The sequence below is a fragment of the Thalia democratica genome, chromosome 2 (assembly GCF_965202585.1).
Source record: "Thalia democratica chromosome 2, ktThaDemo2.hap1.1, whole genome shotgun sequence".
Lineage (NCBI taxonomy): Eukaryota > Metazoa > Chordata > Thaliacea > Salpida > Salpidae > Thalia > Thalia democratica.
Window position 1 is genome coordinate 54,724,578 of NC_139166.1, and position 24,538 is coordinate 54,749,115.

The 24,538-nt window shown below is 25.7% G+C and overlaps 6 protein-coding genes across 6 annotated transcripts; 3 read left to right on the forward strand and 3 right to left on the reverse strand.

Moving 5' to 3' along the window:
* Nucleotides 1-5,845: 5,845 nt before the first annotated feature.
* LOC145829958 (uncharacterized) lies at nt 5,846-7,065 on the reverse strand. Its single transcript, XM_082937849.1, has 3 exons — nt 6,960-7,065; nt 6,692-6,720; nt 5,846-6,195 (listed from the first exon to the last, which is right to left on the reverse strand). Exons 1-3 carry the CDS (start codon nt 7,025-7,027, stop codon nt 5,879-5,881), a joined length of 414 nt encoding a protein of 137 aa, XP_082793975.1. The 5' UTR covers nt 7,028-7,065; the 3' UTR covers nt 5,846-5,878.
* Nucleotides 7,066-7,317: 252 nt separating this feature from the next.
* On the forward strand, nt 7,318-8,403 carry LOC145829980 (uncharacterized). Its single transcript, XM_082937870.1, has 2 exons — nt 7,318-7,416; nt 7,889-8,403. The coding sequence occupies exons 1-2, from the start codon at nt 7,337-7,339 to the stop codon at nt 8,190-8,192; spliced, it is 384 nt and encodes a 127-aa protein (XP_082793996.1). The 5' UTR covers nt 7,318-7,336; the 3' UTR covers nt 8,193-8,403.
* Nucleotides 8,404-16,346: 7,943 nt separating this feature from the next.
* On the reverse strand, nt 16,347-17,465 carry LOC145828720 (uncharacterized). The gene is made up of 3 exons (XM_082936475.1): nt 17,339-17,465; nt 17,155-17,183; nt 16,347-16,651 (listed from the first exon to the last, which is right to left on the reverse strand). The coding sequence occupies exons 1-3, from the start codon at nt 17,404-17,406 to the stop codon at nt 16,347-16,349; spliced, it is 402 nt and encodes a 133-aa protein (XP_082792601.1). The 5' UTR covers nt 17,407-17,465.
* Nucleotides 17,466-17,681: 216 nt separating this feature from the next.
* Nucleotides 17,682-18,462, forward strand: LOC145828721 (uncharacterized). The gene is made up of 2 exons (XM_082936476.1): nt 17,682-17,790; nt 18,162-18,462. Exons 1-2 carry the CDS (start codon nt 17,711-17,713, stop codon nt 18,460-18,462), a joined length of 381 nt encoding a protein of 126 aa, XP_082792602.1. The 5' UTR covers nt 17,682-17,710.
* A 2,399-nt stretch (nt 18,463-20,861) lies between these two features.
* LOC145829968 (uncharacterized) lies at nt 20,862-22,045 on the reverse strand. The gene is made up of 3 exons (XM_082937860.1): nt 21,950-22,045; nt 21,677-21,705; nt 20,862-21,203 (listed from the first exon to the last, which is right to left on the reverse strand). Exons 1-3 carry the CDS (start codon nt 22,015-22,017, stop codon nt 20,887-20,889), a joined length of 414 nt encoding a protein of 137 aa, XP_082793986.1. The 5' UTR covers nt 22,018-22,045; the 3' UTR covers nt 20,862-20,886.
* A 261-nt stretch (nt 22,046-22,306) lies between these two features.
* On the forward strand, nt 22,307-23,335 carry LOC145829989 (uncharacterized). The gene is made up of 2 exons (XM_082937879.1): nt 22,307-22,386; nt 23,023-23,335. The coding sequence occupies exons 1-2, from the start codon at nt 22,307-22,309 to the stop codon at nt 23,327-23,329; spliced, it is 387 nt and encodes a 128-aa protein (XP_082794005.1). The 3' UTR covers nt 23,330-23,335.
* Nucleotides 23,336-24,538: the final 1,203 nt, after the last annotated feature.

The window sequence follows — 24,538 nt, forward strand, 5'->3', positions numbered from 1 at the left end:
TTTAGTTTTGAAAGTTTCTTACCAGAAAAAGTAATGTTGTTAATACTACAAATCTTTGTTGTAGAAAAATCATCTAACGAAAACTCCAAGTCAAAATTTGAATCCACAGCCATCTCCTTGATTACTTTAAAATCAGAATGAAAAGAGTTTTCAGTAGTGAGAACCGAGGTAGAAACTTTAAAAATTTCTGAAGTCTTTTCTTCCGAAAGCCAGTAATAATGAGCACCATTGTACTTGCTTTCAAAATAAAAGTTTTCTTCTCTTCCGTGCTTGACTTTCCAGTTAAAACTTTTGACTTTAGTTTTATCTGGCATTGACGCTTTTACAATTTGGCCTATATATCCAGTAGCCCATTTATTTTCGGGGTTAACTTGGGTATGCAAACTGAACCAGTCAGTATCTGACCTATATCCACACCCATCTATGAAAAGAAAAATTCAAGTCAACAAATCACACAACATGCATTAATATTGATAAAGATACATGGAAGAACATTTATTTGTTTAATAACATTAAAATAATCATAAAAAAACTATATTTAAAAATAAAATTTTATCAAAATATACAATTTTATAAAAAAACCTGGGGTTCTTGCGTAAACAGTCTTGACTGTATAAAAAATAATTAAAAACATAAAAACAAAACTGAAACTAGATCTCATACTCTGTCAGTTGTAAAAAAATAAAAAGATCGAAATAATAGCAAACATTATTTAATAAGTTTATGAAACATGAGTCATAATTCTTATGACGAATAATGTAAACACCGTTAAGATAAGTTCTTTGTTTGGTAATAGTTTCAAAGTCTTGTCTTAATTAACTAAATGTTTATGAAATGTATTCTATTTATAAATTGAATTAGTATTAACTTAATTATGATTGAATTTTTTATATTTATGTTAAACATGTTATTATTTTTTATCACATTCAACTTACAATAAAACAAGTTTTAAATTAATTTTTAATCCATGTAGAAAAAAGAAATACTAACCGCTTTACTTAAAGATTAAGAAGAATTATTCATACTTTTTGAAGACAGTTGTTCTACATGGCAAATAAAAAATACCTTTTTTTGAAACAACGTATATTTTATGAAAGCTACAATAAAAATGCTTACAAATTCAGAAACTAATGTTATGAGGTAGTTTAAAGTTTTAAGTTAAAAATACTTACCAAAACAGTATAGATAGTGTATCATAAGAACCCAATTCACAGTATAAATTACATTCATACACATACAGTTTAGTTACAACTATGCTTATTTTTTTAAGACAATTTAAATTAGTTTAGATCAGGGGTCGGCAAACTGCGGCCCGCAGGCCAAATGCAGCCCTAAAGCCTAAATCTGCGGCCCGCGAGGTACTTTTCAGCTAAACACACTTTTTTTTAAGACTTATAAAAATAAAGTGTTTGCAATAAAAACTTACAGTCAGGCTTTTAATTAAATAGTTAATATTAACTTGTGCTATTTTACTAATTATTTTGTAATATTTTCGTTTAAAGTTGTTTTTTTTACTAATTACTATGATTTTTTTTTAAATAACTGCGGCCCTCGAAAAATTTTTTGTACAAAGTGCGGTCCGCAAGCAATTTTTCTGGAAAAATTTGCCGGCGAGTTAAAAACGGCTGCCGACCCCTGATCTATATACAGACTATAAAGTTTCGAACTTCTTTAACTTTTGTGGTATTCCTAATTTAAAGTATGATTTTTCCGGTAGTTCTGTTTTTAAATTAAAAAAGAAGTTTAAAAATCACTTTTGTATTTTCTGTATACTCTATGTCTATAGTACTTCGAACTAGAATAACCGGTCAAATTATATATTTTAAGTAGAAAACAGTTTTTTAAAGTTTACTGATGATATTGAGGTTATTTATTCATTCTAAAGTGCCTTTAGACCAGGGTTTCCCAAAGTGGGCGATATCGCCCCCCTGGGGGCGATTTTAGTAAGTCGGGGGGCGATAATTAGTAAAGGGGCAAAAGGGTGGGCGATAACTAGTAAGGGGGCGAAAAGTGGGCGATTTTATAATTTTGGGCTGTCATAAAACTTTTACTTTTTATTTTGCTATGTTACTAATTTTAGTTTGCTATTAAATATTTGACCCTGAGGTAAAACTTAAACAAAAAAGTTTATTTTGTTTATGTAAAATATAGAGAAAACAATTAAGTACTTATGACCCTTACTTTTAAGTAAATTACATATTTTCATTTATATGTTTTTTTATTTGACAGTTACATAGATTATAGACGATCGGAATCCCTCTCACCATTTTATAACCTGACATAAATGTTATTTTGGACCATAAATGGTTTGCACAATTCTATATTATCTATTATCAACTATCACCTCATGATATTTTCAATTGTTTTTTGAAAAGTCACTAAGTTAGACTAATAAATAAAACTATACAGGTTGCCAATTTACCTAGAAACCTGAAAGAACCTAGAATTTGACAATTTAGGCAAATAAAAAACCTAAAAAATCTATAATTTTCAACAATTTCAACATATTAACAAGTAAAACTTTTATTTGACACAAATAAGCTATCATATAGATTAAAATATGGATTCCCTCGAGGCAGATCTTTTTAAAGTAAACGACTTACAGGAAACCTTCTCAGACTTACAAACTGACCTTGAACTTAAAGCAAATTTTTCCAAAGAACGATATGATAGTTTTTGGACTCAACAGAAAATAAGGCAAAAGTATCCAATCATTTGAGTGGAATTTAGATTGTTGTTTATAGTCTTTCCTTTTACTATGTTGTTGAGAAAGCTTTCAGTTCATTATCAACATCTTGAGCAAAAGATCTAATCTAGATATTTGTAAAGGAGGCTTTATTTTTTTTGATTAAGAATCAGATTGGAAAAATTTGCAAGCAGTCATGAAACTGATCCTTCACATTATGTTAGACTTCAGTAGCAGACATTTTTTATGATTTTTTTTTTTCTTGATTTTTTAAAATACTTCTTATTAACCTGGTTTGTATTGTATTTAAGTAGTCTTTTTATAATAAAAAAAAATACAAAGTTATTTATTCTACAACAGGTTTGCATAATGCCTAATAAATAATAGTTACGGTAGACTTCCTCTTGAGTTCGCACTTTTTACCCAATAAAAAGTGCAAATTTATATTTTCCTAAATTTAACTAAAATAAAGTCTATTACTAACTAAGTATTAATAAAACAAAAAATACATAATATTTAATATCTTATAAAAAAATTGATAATAAATTTTGAGTTTGCACTTTTTAATTTTGGTCAAAGTGCGATTTCAATCGGAAGTCTACATTATTTATCAAATGGTTAATGTTTTAAATCTGTTAATAGTTTTATTTTGACCTGGTTAATTTTGTATTTATATTTGTCGTTTTACATTACACTAAAAGTTTTTATAGCGTAGTGATTAAAGTGTTTGTTTGAAAGAAATTTTTTTGACATCTTTTTGTTATTACTTGTTAAATCTGTATAAATAAAAAAATCTTGATAACCATTAAAGTTTTTATTTCAAAATTTTTTTTTTGGTTTTAAAAGAGTATAGATTTGAAGTCTCTATTTGAAATGACTTCAAATTTTTTATTTAAAAGATTAAAAAATTCAATTTTATTTTCTAACTTGATTTATTATTGTTAAAAAATCTATATATTAAGTAATTTTAAACTATTACTACAACTGTTTTTTGTTTTATCTTAATTTTTATTATATTAGCAATTAGAATTTGTTGTTTATTTTAATAGCTCAACACTAGCTTTTAGTTTTTCACTATTTTCTTCCGGTAAATTATTATAGTCTAATAATTAACGGCTTAGATAAGTTACTTAGTATTAACTTCTAAATGTCCGAAATTTGTTATATGAGAGATTATTATAATGTCAGATTTCAGTTAAGATTTCAGATGGGTAACGTACGGTTAAGATCCAGTCAAATTTCGACGCGCTAAATAACTTGAAAACTACTCGTGCAAAATAAACAAAATTTAGTTTTTTGATACTTGATATTTTGAAATACACTTTAAGTTTGGTTTTCAGTTCACAATAGTATTTACTATATCACAATAATACTAAATAATTTTATTACAATTTTAATCGAGTTTTTTTAATTTTATTGTATGTTATTATATTAAATTATGCAGCCCGCAATTACATTTTTTTTAACGAGTTGAAACTAGAAAAATATTTATTAGTAAATATGAATTTCTGACTACAAACGTTGTCCACCACTACCCTAAAAGTTTAATTAGTTTCAAAACAATTCATATTTAAACAGGATCGATTACAGATTACACAAGGCTTTTTTAAAATTAAGTATTTTTATACACTTTACTGGGCCTATAAGAAAACAACTGTAACTTATTTTCTCACGCCCTGTAAACTACTTTGAACACAGCCCAAAAGTGCGTGCATAAGAAATACCAGACTAAGTTACATTTCAAACACATTTTTTTTGGCTCAAAAGTTTGTACTCAAGAGAAAAACTACTTTGTAAAATCGTGGGGGGGCGATTATTTTTCAAGTTTCTGAAAAGGGGGCAATTTAGTAAATAAGTTTGGGAAACCCTGCTTTAGACATTTCTATCAAGTATAAGTTTTGAGTTGTCGAGTGTTTAAAAGTTTAAAAGTGTCAAAAAGACAGTACAGTAAAATTTGTATTTGTTTACTTCAAATATGTTTGTTTTATATTAGTACTTTTGTATTTAAACGTGAACAAAACACCTTTTATTAATAAAATAAAATATTTTAATAAATTTAAATTTGTAAAACTTTTTTAAAATACGTACTATAATTTTTGAGATTATGTTATAAAATTTGAAAAACAGCAAATAAAATAATACAATGAAAACAACTTAAATTCTTAAAATCTTTAAATAAGGTCAAGCTTGATGGTAATTTACAAAATAAATTTAAAACTATTCTTACTAAAAGTGTAAGCTTACAATTAACTAGTTTTCTTATCGTTAAGTTTACAAACTTTCTACTTTTTTTGATAGTTTAATTACAGCTAATATTCGCTTTTTTTAACAAACCTACTACTGATGATAAACTAGTTAATGGGTATAAAAGATTTTTTAAAAGTTTTGAACGAGTTTGTAAACTACAATACGAATAAAAAATATGCATTGCTTTTTTAATCCTAAGGAAATTTTATGTATAGAATTAAATTCTAAACTTAAAAAATTAATCATACTTATCCAAATGAAAATATAAATATATTTCAAAAACTTTCTAAAACTGAATGATTAAATTATAATTGGCAAACTTTAAAACTTTAAGTAGTAAAAAGTTATTTAATTAACTTTGATTAAAAATTTCATGTATTTAATCATTATTTTAAATTATGTTAGTCAAAACTAATAAAAGTTGAAAATACTTTTCAGGATGTAATTTTGTTTTTTATATTAAACATATTCAAAAAATAAGTTTATATTTAGCTTCAACTCAGTACTTTTTATATAACACTTTCATCGTCTTTACCGGATTCGATTTTTTCCCTTTTTGAAAAACTAAACTGGCTTAAGTATGTTTTTTATGGTAACTTTTCATATTCATTTCTTATAAAAAAGTTTTATTTCATTTAATTTACACACTTTTAGCTATTATTCTAATAGAATTTTTAGTTTTTAAAAAGCTAGTAAATACTGTTATTAAATATGTATTTAAAACTTATTTCCTTTAGCTATTAAAAACCCATAGATACTGTAAAATGTGTATCTAAATATAGATAGCTAGTGATAGACACTTTGCTCTTTAGCCTTGCATTCAAAATTTAGCTATATTGCTAAAAAGAACTATTTATTTTTTAAAAAAATTACGTTGTAACTTAAAGAAAGTATATTTCCTTTTGATTTTTAGAAAACATTTATTTATTGCGTTAAACAAAACATTTATTCGTCATCTTGCTGTTCTTCATCTCCCTTTTTGACTCCGTAGCGAGAATAATAGTTGATGATTTTGTTGCAGCTCCAGTAACAACGACGTCTGCACCAGTAGTATTTCCTCTTGTAGATGTGGATACGTTTGTTGTAGTATTTCAAAGAGTGTCTGAATTTCCTGATGCGGGTCAGAAGCCAGTGGATGCGACGTCTACAGTGAGCACGACGAACTTTGGTGGTGTGCCAGCAACGGTTCCTCAAAACGGTCAAACGACGAATGATGACGCGAAGATGTCCGGCGGTGCAGACATGGTAGTCAGTGTTCAATACTGTAGAAAATATTTGTTTTTAGTTTTGATATTTTTTCATACTACTTTATTGTAAGTAGTTTGTGTTTGTTACAATACTAGGAAGCTAAACTTTAGGTAGTTCTCAACTTTATAGAACATTAGAAAATCAATATATTTCTTTATCAATATAAATAAATTATAATATAAGTGTTATAAATGTTGTAAATTTATTTTAAGAAGTATAAAAAATAACCATTACTAATTGATAGAATAAGTATTAAAAACAATTTTAGTAATTTATACATTAATTTTTAATATCTATTAAATATGTTTCAATTTTAACAAGATCATATTTAGAAAAATTTAAATCTATAACATCCTCTATAAAACTTCAAAGTATAAGCTTATAACATTTATTTTAGTTAATTTGCTATATTGAAAACAGATCAATTTTACTTAAATTAAATTCAAGCTATGAAATTTAATTTTTTGTTTCTTTATATAATATCTAAAAAAATAATATAAATAGACTAACCTTCAGTATCTGTTTTATCTGAAAGCTCGCTGTAAAATTATTTTTTTTTAATAATTGACTTAATTGTTTAAAGAACTTGTTTTGAATTTAATGTTTCATTAAATAATATTAAAACTATAGTAATATAGTAGAAACAAATTATTATTAGTAAAAACAAGCAATTTCAACTAACATATTGTTTATGAAATATTTTATACAAACTTAATTCTAATTTTTACTTTAGTAAATTTTGATAGAAATTCTAATTTTTCCTTTGTTTTAAACTAACTTTGATTCTTCAGCATAAGCGTATGCTATCAAAAGTACGGATAACAATCCAAAGGTTAAAAATTTCATTTTAATTTTGATCTTTCAAACGCTAGTTCAAATGTAAATGATAAATTTGTTCAAAGTTTCTATCCTTTTATAATAGGTTTTGTTTTTAATCAAATCTTTTTTTTGTTTTTATTTTAATTCAATTTTTAATTAATTTTTGTTTTGATTTAATAAACTGTGTAGGCAAATTAACCCACAGCTTTGATAACGTCATGTCCTGTTTTGACTTATTCGCCCACTTTTTAATATTAAATTGCGAGTCGTATATAAACAGATGAAGATACCGAAATTTCATTCTAGTTTATTAAAAGACTAAAACAAAAAGTAAAGATGAAATTTTACTTGCTGGTTGCTTTTGCTGCCATCTTTTTTGTTGGATTTTCAAAAGCTGAAGAAAACAAAGAAGATGTGTAAGTTTAAAATTACTTATAGCTGTTTTACTAATACGTAAATATATATTGATTAACTACTTACAGGAGAATTAAATATTAATAGTATAAACTTAAAAAGTGTGGTCTTTAAATACAAAACTATAGTACTAAGCAAAAAGTATACTAAGTTTTGCTTGTAGGTTTTAAAATAAACTTAAAATCAAAAATACATTATTAAAAAACAGATAAATTTAAGAGAAATTTAAATAATTATTTTTAAAAATAATCAAATAGTCTATTTGACTTATTTCAGTACAATATTTAAAATTTCACTTATTGAAAATCTGAAAATTATTAAATTTGTTAAATGTTATTTTTATTTAAAGCTGATTAGCAGGTCAATTAATTCATCAGGCATTTAAATATCCGATATACATTCTGCTATCAGAACTTTAATCAAAACTGTAGCTTTTTGTGCTTATTAGTAACTAGTTTGTTTTATATCAAACAGAACTGACTTAGCTGAAGATGACTTCCGTCAGATCAAAGGCGGTCGTTGGGTGAATCCCCTCGTCCTTCACGCCATTCGTATCCGTCACCAATACCGCATCTGCAGACACAGACTGCCTCGCATCATCAGAAAATGCAACAACAGAATCCGTCATCTCACCCGCATTTACAACCACTTGAGGGTGCGCGTTGCAAAGAGCAAGCGCGTCTATTACTACTGGCTCCGCAAATATCGTCACTGCAACAGATACTGCTGGTGGAGACGCGGGGGACGCAGGAAAGGAGATGAAGAAGAAGAAGAATAACTTTATCGCTGACAGTTATAATTGAAAATAAAAAGACTGAATAAGAAACGTTGTATTATTTCATTAATGTTAAGCTTAAGTAGTATGAAAAAGCGTAAAGCTAATAAAAAAAAATTAAATTAAGTTTAACTGGAAGCTCTTAAAACAACCACTTTGATTTAAAACATATTAATTTATAAATAGTTTAAAATGCTTTGTAAGTCCTCAACAACTTTTTTTAGAACAGCTGAATAATTTCACAATTATACTCTTCTTAGATTAACTTTTGAAGTCTTTGCTTTTGTAAAAAGTCAGTTTTTATTTTTTAATTTGCTAAAAGTAATTTAGAAAAAACAAACTTTCTAAAGTACTTTATGATGAATTTGCTTGTAATAAACATTTCATAAAAGAGATTAATTTAAAACTTTTCACTACTTATTTAAATTAAAAATCAGTATTTAAGTACAGTTAATATAATATAAAAATAAAAGCGAAAGTTCGCAACAAAAGTAAAAAACCTGTACAGTAAATGTTAAAACCCAATTCTGTTTCTTATTAAATATGTTTAAGCTTCTAAAACTGTCCCTAAACGGTTTAGTTAGACTAGTTTGCACTAGTAGGAACTAAAGATTAGAAAAAATGTTAGTGTTTACTTAAATAACTGTGTCTAAACTATAGATTTGTTTAGTTACATATTAAACTTTTATTATTTTGCTTGATATATTGTTCATTCAATTAAAGTTTCTCAAAACATCTTATACTTGAATATGATAGTTTTTTACAAAACTAACTTTCAGTATCAAAGTTTTATCTGTTTTTTTTGTATTGAACTGGCATTAAAAAAGCTACATTCTTAATTACCTTATGAGTAATAATGATTCACACTTAGTTTTAAATTACCGTTTTGTAATTGATATCTCAATTTTAAACTGTAAAAACTATTAACAAACAAGATATATTAAAGGATTTTAAAAAATTTGGCAGTTTTTCTTTTCAAAATTGTTTTAATGAGACTAAACAAGACTACTTCATTTTTTTTATTTTTTCAAAACAAGTTTTCGTTTTTCTGGTATACTTTTGCTTCACAAAAAGTATACTTTTTTTTAACTTCACTTTAATCGGTAAAAAATTTGTAAAAAATCGAACAATAAACTTAAGTGGTTATTAAACCACTAAAATTCAGGAGCATCTTTGCAAACTTAGCGCAAAAAATGTTTTGTATAACTGTTAAGCTGAATTGCTACTATTTTAAGCTGTGTTATTTTAGAATTTGTAAATTTTGATGTATCTTATGTTTAAACCAGTATTTCCTCAATTCATTTCCTTAGTCGTCGTTTGGTAGAAAATTCAAAAATAATCACCCCTTTTATTAGATATCGCTCCTTTAATATCAAACTTTTTGCCCCTTACTAGAAATTAACTAATCATAGCAAAAATAGCCCACTTTAAGAGACCCTGAAATATACCGTCGCGCGTCTAGTATTGTTGAACTAGTTTCAAAATAGTATAAAGTTTATTACTACTTGGTTTTAAGAAGTTACATTTATAACGGTTCCGCTTTGGAACAATGTTAATTTTGGGAACAAAATATAAATTTTAACAAACTTGAGAAGAATTTAGAATAGTTGTGAATTTATGAGTACTTTTATTGTAGCCGTCATAAATTATAAGTAGTTTTAAAAAAGGTACTTCCCATTTCCCATGTAAAACTTTTTTTTAAAAACCATAAATCACTCACCTTATAGTTGTCTTAAAATACAAGTAAAGCGGCTTGTATTTCAATTTTGTTTTACGCAATTTAAAACATGGGCTGAAAGTTCACTTGAAACTTGTTATGTTATAAGTTAAATGTGGTAAGAATAAAACCATAGACAATTAAAAAACATTTTTTCTTAGTAAAGTAATTAACAAATAACATTTCATTAATACTTTAGTTGGTTAAAAAATGTTTTAAATTTTTTTCAAAACAGTGTTTACGTTATTCGTCACAAGACGTCACAAGACGTAAGTAAGACAAGCTGTTAATGTACCAATTAAATAATGTTTGCTATTATTTCGATCTGTTTAATTTAGATATAAAACTGACTGAGTATAAGACCTAATTTCAGTTTTGTTTTCATCTGTTTTTTATAAAAAGACTATTCACGCAAGAACCACAGGTTTTTTAAAAAATTGTATATCTTGGTATAATTTCATTTTAAATATAGATTATTTACAAATATTTTTATACAAATGTTCACTTATGTATCTTTATCAAGATTATGCATGTAGTGCGTTTTGATAATATTACTAAAACCTAGTTTTCATAGACGGCTGTGGATATAGTCAATATACTGACTTGTTTAGTTTGCGAACTGAAATTAACTCCGAAAATAAGTGGGCTAGTGGATACAACGGCACTACTGTTACTGTATATGTGCCAGATAGAACAAAGGTCAAAAGTTTAAACTGGAAACGTAGAGAAGTAAGAAAACTTCACGTAACAGAAGAAAACTTTTATTTTGAAAGCAAGCACAACGGTTCTCATTATTACTGGATCTCGCAAGAAAGGATTTCAGAAATGTTTGAAATTGCTACCGTGGTTTACAAAAATTACAACTCGCTTAATTCTTGATTTAATGTAACCAAAAAGGCGGTTGTGGATTCAACATTTGATTTGATGTTTTCGTTAGAAGATTTTTCTACAACAAAGAAGTGTAATATTAACAACATTACTTTTTCCGATAAAAACTTTCTGAAATATTTTTTTTTTCAAACATAAAACATTTAAAGCTTAGATCTAAATGTATAAAGAGTAACTATTAATAATAAAAAAAAAGAATAAAGAGCTCGATTTGCTTTAAAAAATTAAAAAATAAACAAACTTACACTGTTCTTTAATCATAAAAGTATTCTATTGTTTAACAAAAATATGGCTCTATTTCTTTCACTGATTACTTATCGTAATACTAAAAAGTAGATTACTTACTCATACTTTTAATTAACTCGGTAAAAATTACTGAGTATTACCGTTTTTTGATAACTATCAAAACTTTATCTCAAATGTGTAGAGTTACAACCTTGACATATTTACAAAGAGTGCAAAACAACTATTCCTTATTTAAAAGTTGATTCAGCTTCTTCCAATTATCAGGACACTGGAGTGTTTAGATGTGAAGATGGGTATGATTTGAAAAATCTGCAATCAAACGTACAGAGTTTGAATACTGAATGTTTAAAAAATGCATCCTGGAGTAACGAATATTTTGTTGAATGTTTGCTTGTTGTTTGTCAGTTACATCAGTCTGTTTGTACTGACCTTAAATAAAAGCTGACCTACAAAACAAATTTTAAAAAAAATTAGTTATACTAATTATACATTAATTTGTTTATTAATGAAAAAGTACAGATAAATGAGAACCTAATAACTTACTAAAAACTTTAACAAAAAGTTTAGTTAAATATAAGTTTTTCCTATAAAAGTTTTTTTTTTAATTTAGTACAACCAACTTGCGCGTATTAAAAATATTTAAAGTCTACAATTTTTTGTCATATTTATTACAAAACCTCCCAGTTCTATTTTGAAAATAATCAAAATATAGTTTGGTCGTTGGTTTAAACAAAAGTTGGCAAAATTTTGAAACTTTTACACGGTTATTATCAAGGTTTAGAAACTTTTTTTTTGTTTCAGATCCTTCCAGACTCTCTGACAGCAATTTAACAATATTCAAATGCAGTTGGATTGTTGGTTTTGCGAACAAAAAATGCATGTTTGAAATACAGTCGAAACCAAAATTTACTGATGTAACAATAGACATAAGTAAGTCAAAAAGTGAAATTAAAACTTGAAGTTTAGCTTAATTTAAACGATTTATAGGTGATTTCAGTGTTAATGACATTAAAATGTATACACAAATTAAAGATAAAGATTTGTCGAGTTATACACAATTGGTCTATATTTCGTTTTTAGAAGTAAGTTATCAGAGTTCTTTATAAATAAGGTTTGATAAACGATAATATTTTCTTAGTTATTTACTTAAAACATCTTGTGTTAGTTCGTCAATAACAATAGTTTTCTACTCGTTAGAAAAACTTTAAAAACTTTTTGTAAAAAAAATACTTTTTATTCAAAATGCTTACTAAAAGACTTTATTCTTTGTAAGTCAGAGAGTATTTTTGTTCTATTAATTTTAAAGGAATATTTTTCCATTATTTAAAATGTTTGTATACCTAAAACAGAACACAATCACTAAAAATTCAATATTCAACGCAACTATTAAAGTCAGAGAGACCACAACATTTCCAAATCAACCTCTGAGTATTCCCGCGCATTTCGTTGTAACGGTACCTGCTAAATACGAAATTCCGAAATCAACGACAAATCTAGTTTACATAACGCTCGGAATAGCTGTATCGCTGCTGGTAGTCGTCATTGTTGTATTGGTTTGGAAGCTTAAAGCGAAAAAGAAAAAAGACTCAGGTAACTTTTCAATTTTTTATGTAATAATTAAATATCGAAAAAATGAAAATATCGAATTAGCTACTTTAAATGTTACTGTTTCTAATACTATTTAAATATACAATGACATGATTATTTTTATTAAATAGTAGTTCGAATTACTTTTATTCTATATTTAAACTGCATATTACAGACTGAAATAATTTTGTTGAGTTGTTAAATAATGTTTTTGAATTTAAAATTACATCTATAATTTAATCGTATTCATTTTTGACAAAGATGTGTATTTTTTTATTACAAAAAGTTTTCATAAAAAAAAATTCAAACTTGACTAAATTGCAAGAAATATTCGGAATTCATATTTTTTTAGTCATTTTTTTCTAGCAAGTACTTATATATTAATACAAAATCTAGGTTTCCTAAACTCATTTTTGTCATTGCCTCCTTTGTCATATATCGCCCCCATACGATATCGCTCATTTTTGAAAGCCCTGTGGCACTTAGTTTTTATCTCTTTATATTTTACTTGAACAAATTGTACTTTTTTTTTAATCTTAACTCGGGGTCAAATTTTAAAAAGGAAGCTAAAATTATAGAAATTTATATGACTGCCTTAATTTTCGAAATCTGCTAAACACGTAATAGATAATAAATGATAATGAGGATAATGACGTATTTAGTACTTTTATGCACTCACTTGTTTACGTGATTTATGTGATGATTTAATTTAGATTCTAAACAATTATGTGAGCGTAGTTCTAATCATAGTTGAAGGTGAAGGAAAAACCGAGGAAGAATACGCAGATGTCGAAGCAACTAACGAGAATGTGTATGAGGAGATTAAACACAACAAAGTTGTTAAAGATGTTTTAGAGACAATAAAAAACAAGAATGTCCTAATATCGAATTGCAACCCAACATAAATAAAAAAGCTTTATATATTGATCTGTAAACTAAGTAAGACATCTGAATAATCTTGAAGATTTGTATATTGTTCTGGAAATCAAAAAATATCCGCATAACTTTAATGATTTTTACTTTGTATTGTTAATCGATAATGAACTTAATATTTTTAATGATCTTTATATTTACTATATTGTAAACTAGATAAGAACTGAATATTCTTAATATTATTTTTTACATATGATTGTACAAAACTTGAATTATCTTCAAATTTTCTGCTTTTATGAATTTCTTAGTAACTTACGTTTGAATAATGTACATAGTCTATTTAATTTTTTTTTAGTTTTAAATATTTTTAAATGGCAATTTAATGAAAATAATACTTATAATTATTAGCTACTGTAAAACTTTTATTATGTCTGTAACTAATTTTTTATCATAATTTTTTTGAATGTTATAGGACTAGAATTTCTATAAATGTTCATTTATTTTTTCGAGAAGTGTTTGAAACTTTGGTTTTGAAAATATTTTATTAATCACACCATTATAAAATCCATAGTAAATTACAAGAAAAACGACTTAACTTTTTTATGTTTAAATATTAAAACTTAAAAGTTTTCAAAATTTTAAAGTTATTGACATATAAAATATATAGTTTTAAACTGGATAAATACTTTGTTATACTATAAGTATAAGCTAATGATACTAAACTTTAAAGTTGTGCGTTTACGTAAACTTAAGCTTTTAATGAACAAAAATATCTGTCTTACCTTTAATTAAAAAGAAAACAGATAAATTTAAAAAACAGTTGTATAAAATGTTTATTACAGATTTCAGAAAAATAAAATAACCTAATTTTTGTTAATAACATCATTTAACTACAATAAGTTTATGTAAAAAAAAAAATTTTTAGCACGTTTTACTAGTTAAATAATTTTATTTAAAATCATAACTTTAATTTGTGAGCTAATTAAGTGTTTTTAGTTTTGATATTTCTTCTTAATATTTTTATAGTTTTATTATACCTCAGAAATATTTATTTAAAACAATTTTAAAGTTTATATTAGTTTGGATATAATTACATCAGTTTTTATTTAAATTTTCTATAGTAATTAAAATAAATTTATTGAGGGCATTAACCAGACTTATTAATATACAAAAATAAAACAATGTTATGAATGTAATTTTTCTTAAAGTAGGTATCTTTTTTTTAATGTAATTTCCTTTAGACTAAGTCAAGTTAATAAACTTTTAATTGTAAAAATATAAAATTTGTTGATAACGTAACTGTATTAAAAAACTTGAATTGGTCGTTTTTTATTGTTAATGCTGTAATAAATCGACGAGAGCTATGAAAATGCTGTTAATTTTGACAGCCTGTTTTGAAATCAAAATTTGCTTCATTTGATCAAAATTAAACTTGATTTTAAACCAAATAGAAAGATACACAAAAATAAATAAGACAAGTAATAAAATGAAAACAACAAACGTATAAAACCTAATGAATAAATTAAAGAAATATAGTCACATACAGTATAATAAAACAAACTAAGAATAAGCATATGCTATAATTAATATAAAATACAAAACAAAAATTTGCACACTGTAGAATAAATCATAACGAAATTAAAAATATAAGGGTGACGTCGTTAAAACAAAAATAAAACGGAAGTACCTTAAGTAACTATTCATCAAAAAACTGCTGAAAATTAAACTTAATTGTAAATGAACACAAAAGAATATTTAAACTAAGACAAAAGTTTTATTTAAAAGAGCTGAAAAGACAAGAGTCGCACCTTATCAATGATTAAACATTTCACTTAATTATTTTTGTTTAATTAAAAAGCCGTCTTTTATTGAAAATAAAACTGTTTTTAAAATTAATCAACTTTTTTGTGTTTTAATCTAGAAAAACGATCAAAATCAAAAATTATTTCTTTTTCTAACTATTATGACAAACATTTTTTAGACTCATTTTCAATTTCTCTACTTACAAAAAAAAACATATCTTTGCAATATATTTTTTTAAACGCATAAAAAGTTACTTTTTTTAGTTATCATTACAAAAATACCTCAAATACAGTTTTCACAACTTTAAGTTTTTGTATTAAGTTAATCTAGAACTGTTTTTATTCATAACATGACACAAAGTTTGTTTCAAAAGACATTTACCTTATTTCTGTATAAAAGTATAGCTTTTAAGTAATAATTTTATAAATTTATCAAAGATCGATTTTTTTTTCATTAGTTTTAGTTTCATACTAAAAATAAATTGATTTTTTATTAGAGCTGATGGTTTATAAATTAATTTTCTTTTTTTTTAATGTACATACAAAAAACTTTATTTTCTTAATTTAATATTTAATATTAAACGTTAAAGTAGTTTTTCATGTGTAGTTTTACCTTACATTTTATTTATAAAAAATTCTTTATAATCCGAACTATTTAATTCAAACTTTTCTAAAAACATAATTATATAGGCAATTTGAACTGGTAGATCCTCAAGTCTGGCCCTGTAATTCAGAAAAAATATATTTTAATGCAGATTAATTACTTTAATCATTTAGTTAAAAGTTTTACTGAATTTAAAATTAAGAAAGTTTAATCTTATAATAAAACTGTTTTTTTTTTAAACTTCATATACTTATTGTATTTTTGACGCTAAGTCGAATACATACCGTATCTTTTACAATTGAGTTTTTTACTAATTTAGGTTTATTTATTTTCTTCAGTATTTATAAACTATTTTTCATGCAAGTACAATTAAACAGCATTCTAAGTTAACGTTTTATTGACGAGCAAAAAAACATGAGATTGTTCAAACAACAAAATATTTATTCATCATCTTGCTGTTCTTCATCTCCCTTCTTGACTCCGTAGCGAGAATAATAATTGATGATTTTGTTGCAGCTCCAGTAACAACGACGTCTGCACCAGTAGTATTTCCTCTTGTAGATGTGGATACGTTTGTTGTAGTATTTCAAAGAGTGTCTGAATTTCCTGATGCGGGTCAGAAGCCAGTGGATGCGACGTCTACAGTGAGCACGACGAACTTTGGTGGTGTGCCAGCAACGGTTCCTCAAAACGGTCAAACGACGAATGATGACGCGAAGATGTCCGGCGGTGCAGACATGGTAGTCTGTGTTTAATACCGTAGAAAATAGTTGTTTTTAGTTTTTAACAACTTCTTATTCTACTAGGAACGAAATAGGGATGCTTAGTTAAAAATTAAGTTATAGTTAAATAAAAAACATAAAAATTAAGCTAGTGTATAGTAGTCAAAGCTATATCACAGAACTGCTTTTAAAAACATTCTTTTTAAATTTTCCCGGAAGTAAGAGCTGAAATAATTAAAAAAATAATAAAGTTAAATATCAGATTCTTTAAAACTACCATAAGTACTTTAAACATAAAGTTTTTCTTGAAAGTATCTTTTAGTATGATGACTAGTGATACTCAATAATAAAAGGTTTCATAAAACTTTGAAAATGTTTGTATACAAGTATAAGGTTTAAAAAAAATTAGATGAAATTAAAACCTTACAAAATTTTAATTAAGTATTTACTCTATCAGAGATATATCAAACTAGTTAAAATTTTTAAAATTAGTTTTAAACCGTTAATTGTAAAATATAAAACTAACCTTCATTATCTGTTTGATCAGGGAGCTCGCTGTAAAACATTTTTAGTTCAATAAGTTATATTAAACAATAAGATCTTACTTTTGTTATAGATAACAGTAAATATAAAAACGGAATTTTAAGCATAGTAACAAAACTTAACTGATTTTTTTCAAAAAGATTACTATTATTAAATGAAAAACTAACTTTGATTCTTCAGCATAAGCGTATGCTAGCAAAAGTACGGATAACAATCCAAAAGTTAAAAATTTCATTTTAAATTTTGATCTTTTAAATGACAGCTCAAATGTAAATGATAAACTTGTGCAAAGTTTCTATCTTTTTATACTTTATATTTCTAATTAACTTTTGTTTTAGTTTTTATCAAGTTTTTAATTAGTTTTTGTTTTATTTAATAAACTGTGAAGGTTAATTAGCCCACAGCTTTGATTACGTCATGTCCTGTTTTGACTTTTTCGCCCACTTTTTAATTACTAAATCAAAAATTATATATAAACTAATGAGACTTCAAATCAAATATTATTCTAGTTGATCATTTGACTACAATAAAAAATTAAGATGAAATTTTACTTGCTAGTTGCTTTTGCTGCCATCTTTTTTGTTGGATTTTCAAAAGCTGAAGAAAACAAAGAAGATGTGTTAGTTTAAAGATTTTATTGTTGAACATATTGTTTATTAACATAGAAAGTTCAAACACTAAGAAACATCTCGTTTTAGAAAAAAATATTCTACTACAAAAAAAATTAAAATATTTAGAATAGTTTAATTTTATGCTAAAACATATTTATAAAAATTTTAAAGTTGAAGTTAATTAGACAGCTGTGAGATTGTTTAATCAATTTGAAAGTAGAACATTGTCTAAAACTATAATGCTATTCTATTATTAGAAAATTGTTTCCATTACTTCATTAACTCTCTTAATAATTAAGTTACAACATAAAACCATAAAACAGGTTATCTAGCTTACTTTAACTTTTGAATTTAAGCATAAGAATTTTTTTCTAAACAGAACTGACTTAGCTGAAGATGACTTCCGTCAGATCAAAGGCGGTCGTTGGGTGAATCCCCTCGTCCTTCACGCCATTCGTATCCGTCACCAATACCGCATCTGCAGACACAGACTGCCTCGCATCATCAGAAAATGCAACAACAGAATCCGTCATCTCACCCGCATTTACAACCACTTGAGGGTGCGCGTTGCAAAGAGCAAGCGCGTCTATTACTACTGGCTCCGCAAATATCGTCACTGCAACAGATACTGCTGGTGGAGACGCGGGGGACGCAGGAAAGGAGATGAAGAAGAAGAGTAACTTTATCGCTGATAATTCACCTCGAAAATAAAACTAAACAGTTTCAAATTGTTGTTTTTTTTTAATAATGATAAGATAAACTAGCATAAAAATGCATAATACCATTGCAACAAGTTATTTACATTAAATTTAGCAAAAAAAATTATTAAAAAAACATTTCTTTCTGATACCATTTATTTTAAATAGTTTAATGTTTTGTAAGTCTACTAAGAAAAATTTTCGCCGGCATCAGTTATTTAAAATAGTTTTAGTAATCAATATAAAAAAACTATTTTAAAGCAAAAAATTGATAAGATAAGTCAAAAAAGCGCACTTGTAATGAGTAGCTTTTAAACTAAGAGCCTAATTGTAAGTTTCTACCACAAAAAGTATCCTTTCATTTAAAAAAAAAGTATTTTTTAGCTTAAAAGTAACTTGCAAGCCGCAGTTAGCTGATCCCTGATCTAAAACAACTTAGTTTCAAGATAAAACTAAAATAATTTTCTAGTTATATATTCTTATTTTTATTATGAAAGTATAAAAACGTTTAACTTATTGTTTTTATTTGTTTTAATTGCTTCTAAAGAATAAAGATAAAACGACTTATATGAGTAAATTTTGATGACTTTGGTTTGTTACAAAAATTTAGTAAAAGAGACAAGTTTAATTTTTTAAACTATTGGTTAACAAAATCAAATTTTTGATTCTAGAACCTTTAATTTTATAAAAGTAAGAGTTTGCAACAGAAATCTAAAAAACTTGTATGATGAATATTAAAACCTGTTTTTGATGTTTAACACGACAAATTTTTTCGAATAAGCTTCTAAAATAGTACTATCATGATAAAGGTTTTTTCTAGATTCAAAACCAAACGTTCTTAATAATGTCTGAATTTTTTTTTTCTTATTAGGAATAGTTACTTGTGGCATGCTTTTAATATATATTTTCTTTTATTATCCAGGTATACTTATTGTTTGCTTGTCTTATAGTTTAGTAAGTTTGGTTTGCAACTGTTAAACACGATTTATTAAATCGATTTTCATGTTTCCTTAAGTACTAACTTTTAAACCAAAACTTTAACAAACTAATTAAGTATTGTTTTGATCTATTGTGCGTTTTATAAAAGTCTTTAAAATGTTATATGATTGTATAATGATAATTTTCAATTTTACAAAATGAAATTTTGTTCAACACAACAAATTAACATATTTTCGGTTATTTTAAGTTCAGTTTAAAAACCAAAGTTATTTAATTAAAAAGCATTAGAAAAGTTATTTTTCCAGCAAAACTAACAACTTTGAACAACTCTACAAAGTTTACTGACAAGAAATTAGAATTTTGTTTTTATCATGAAATTTAAAAGTTTTCATAAACTGTGATATATTTTTTATGAGAAAGCATTTACATATGTATCTTAGTTAATTATTTTTACGCTTTCAGCACGTAAAATTTTTTGAGTTTAAACAGACTTAAGATGAAAATCATACATAAAATGTTTAAAAAAACTTTAAATAGTTGTAAAACTTTGTTTATTTACAGATGTATTTTTACAGGAGTTTGAAGCTAACCAATAAATAAGAATAATCTACACGATTAGTAAAGTATTAGATAACTTTTGAAGTCTTTTAAAAAGATTGAACAAGGTTACTTCAGCATTTTTGTGTTGTAAACTTTTTTTGTTCAAGAATTTATTTTGGTTCACTTTTTTGATACTGCGCTATCCACAGAAAAAATTTTTGTAAAGAATCAAACAATAGACATAAACAGTAATCTAACTACTAAAAAAAGAAGAAACTTTGTAAATTTAGCTTGAAACATGAGTAGTGTAACTGTAAGGCAAAGTAGCCATTGTTTGTTTTAGTTTAAAAGTTGTAAAAGCTGTTGTACTTTATGTTCTAAGCAGGGTTTCAAAAATTATTTTTAATTAACACTTTTCAGAAAATTTAAAGATAATTTTCTCCCCGCCTTAATAGATATATCGCCTCTTCACTAGTTAATTACCGATTTACTCTTAAGTTACCCTTACTAGTATTTTACCCCTAAATTTAAAACCGCCTACTGATGGAAACCCTGAACTAAATCTTCATAGGTCTAGTATTGACAAATTTATTTCAAAAAAGTATGAGATTTAATAGCACTTGATTTAACGAAACTATTTATAGTAAGTATATTTTTATTTAAACTGTAGGTGTATACATATACTTTTTTAGAAATAGACAATAGCTTACTTATGATATAACGTAATACTTTTTTGTTTGATAACTTGTATTTTTTAATTAATAATAAGTTAAGAAAAATTAAGTACAGTTGTGGGTTTCCTATATATATCGTAATTCTAAAACCATTTAAAGTTGTATTTGAGCATTTGAGTTAAATTGAAAATAATTTTAAGTTAAAGTTTTATTGACGAGCAAAAAGCATGGGATTATTCAAACAACAAAACATTTATTCATCATCTTGCTGTTCTTCATCTCCCTTTTTGACTCCGTAGCGAGAATAATAATTGATGATTTTGTTGCAGCTCCAGTAACAACGACGTCTGCACCAGTAGTATTTCCTCTTGTAGATGTGGATACGTTTGTTGTAGTATTTCAAAGAGTGTCTGAATTTCCTGATGCGGGTCAGAAGCCAGTGGATGCGACGTCTACAGTGAGCACGACGAACTTTGGTGGTGTGCCAGCAACGGTTCCTCAAAACGGTCAAACGACGAATGATGACGCGAAGATGTCCGGCGGTGCAGACATGGTAGTCAGTGTTCAATACTGTAGAAACGATTTTATTTAAGTTTTTAGAATTTTTCACTAAAAATATTTTGAAAACTGTTCATGCTCAGTAAAATATCAGAAAACTGAATTTCAACTAGTTCTCAACTTAAAACAGCATTGAAAATCAACATTTTTTTTATTAATATAGTTAACTTTTGATAAAAACTACCAAAAATTTTGTATTTTGTTTTCTGAAATATGAAAAACAACCATAACTACTTGGGAGCATGAATATTCATAAAGATTAAGTAAAAAAAAACTTACTTTATATATTTACTAGCAATGTTTTCCTTTTTTCAATTTTGTATTTGTAAAATTGTAATACAAAACATTCTATATAAAACTTCCAAGTACAAGCTTATAACGTTTAATTTAGTTCATTTACTTTGTGAAACACAGATGAATCTTGTTTAGATTTAATTATAGCTTTTCTTTTAATTTTTTGTAACATTAATAAAAATGAAACTAACCTTCAGCATCTGTTTTATCAGAAAGCTCGCTGTAAAAATGTATTACTTTTAATTTGGATAATTTTTTAAGAGACTTTTTTTATAGTTCATGTTCCATTAATTAAAAATTAAAACTAAAATAAAACATTAAAAACAATTAAACGTTAGTCGAAACAAATAAATTTTAGTAAAATCTAATGCTTTTTAATGAAATATTGTTAAGTAATAATCTACACAAATTTAAGCATTGAACTTTTATTTTTATTCTAATTCATTTTATCTTGAAAAACTAACTTTGATTCTTCAGCATAAGCGTATGCTAGCAAAAGTACGGATAACAATCCAAAAGTTAAAAATTTCATTCTAGTTTTTGATCTTTCAAATGCGAGTTCAAATGTAAATGATAAAATTGTGCAAACTTTTTATGCTTTTATAATAGCTTTTGTTTTTAATTAAGTTTTGTTTTTATTTTTAATAACCGGTTTTATTTTTAATTAACTTTTGTTTTGATTTAATAAACTGTGGAGGCAAATTAGCCCACAATTTTGATTACGTCATGTCCTGTTTTGACTAATTTGCCCACTTTTTATTATCAAAATAAAATTGTATATAAACTGACGAAGCTTTAAAAAATTACTCTATAAAGTTAAGATGAAATTTTATTTGCTGGTTGCTTTTGCTGCCATCTTTTTTGTTGGATTTTCAAAAGCTGAAGAAAATAAAGAAGATGTGTAAGTTAAAAAATCTTATGAATTATTAATACTACCATAACGTTTATCAGCATATAAAATTCAAAAATTAAGGACCATCTAGTTTTAAAACCTTTTTAAATTATGCTACAATATAAAGAGACAAGGTTTTTTTTTATTCATTAACTTAAACTTATAATGTACAGATACGCTATTGAGCACAGCTAAATTTGTTATATTTTTTTTTTAATAAAGAACAAGTTAGTAATTTTTTTTACATTAGATATTTTAATAAAAAGGATTTAATATTTCAAAATTTTAAATAAAAATTTATAAAAATTGGACACTTTTACAACTAATTTTATGTTTCTTTTTCTAATTTAGTTTTTCAAAATAACTGACTAACTTTATTTTAATTCTGAAATATATTTAAAATACTGTTTAACGTTTAATTTAGTTAGACTACAATAAGATTGTTTTGTCTACTTTAAAGTAGAAAAATTGCTATAAAAGTATGATAATTTAGAAAAAAGTAAGAAAACATGCTGTAAAGTATTAGAAAACTTTTGTTAAATAGTAAATAATTTTGAATAAACAAATTTATTGTAAATATCGTACTAAAAATATCTTATAAAATAAGCTAAATACCTTACTTTATCAAGTAACAAAATCAAACAGAACTGACTTAGCTGAAGATGACTTCCGTCAGATCAAAGGCGGTCGTTGGGTGAATCCCCTCGTCCTTCACGCCATTCGTATCCGTCACCAATACCGCATCTGCAGACACAGACTGCCGCGCATCATCAAAAAATGCAACAACAGGATCCGTCATCTCACCCGCATTTACAACCACTTGAGGGTGCGCGTTGCAAAGAGCAAGCGCGTCTATTACTACTGGCTCCGCAAATATCGTCACTGCAACAGATACTGCTGGTGGAGACGCGGGGGACGTCAAAAGAGAGGAGACGAAGAAGAAGAAGAATAGATTTATCGCTGATAATTTAAGTTAAAATAAATTTATAAATCAAATTGGGCTTTTTTTTATGTTGTCTTAGAGTTGTGCTAAGTTTTAAAGCATAAAATTTATGTACATCCCTATTTTTATAGTTTCTACTGTATGTAAATTATTAATAGAAAAGGAAATTGAAAACTTATGAATCGACAAGCAAGAAAAGGAATACGAATTTAATTTTAGATATTAGTGTTCAGTAGTAAAGATTTTAAAACAGTTTTTTAATAGTGCTTTCTAGCTTAACCACCTAATAATGAACATAACGTGTGTTCGGAATTGTTGTTTTGTTTTTATTTAATTTTTATCTTAAAATAAAAATTCAAAAATTAAATATAGGTATAACAGAAGTCATTTTTTTTAAAGAAGTTTTTTTTTAAGGGTTTTTAATCAAGAATTTATTTAAACAAAAGTTTTGTGGAATTATAGGTATTTGTACGGTTGAGGTGAAAGAATAAAGTTTCACATCAATATCCAACTAAGTTACGGAATAAGGAAATATAAAGAGTTCTTAGCAGCTTAATGCGTACACATAATATACTAATATAACAATTACGTAAACTCTGCCGTCTTTCTTGCATCGACAGTTTAAACTATAACCAACCAGAATGCTTCATGACATTTTTCAATGCAAATTTTAAAAGTTTTAAAATAAAATTTGAAAATTTTAAAATAGTAGTAGTCATCCTTATTTGAATTAAGTTAAAAAAAATTTATTTGATTCAATGCAGACTTATTATGTATTTTAGGTGAGTACAAATAAGTTTTTATATTCTTTTTTTATTTAAAATTGTTTTAAAACTAAAGTTCATTAACTTGATAGAATTAAAAACACAAATACATTTTTTTCAACCATGAAGAACAAAATTAGCACAAAATATCATTGTTATTTTTTTACAAGTTACAAAATTTTCTTAGGTTGCTAGTAGTAATTAACTAATACAAAAAGGTTGAAACTACACAGTAGTTTCTAAATAACTTTAACAAATTTAATACTATTCGCTAACAATCAATAAATTTAAAAATACTTTAAAATTATTTTGTTAATATTAAAACTAATTTTTCCTTATAAACTATGCAAAAAAAATAATTTAACGAGAAAAAAGTACATTTATACTGCATTTTTTTTAAACATTATGCAAATAAATTGTTTATTTAGACAATCAATTAAACATAAATACTTTT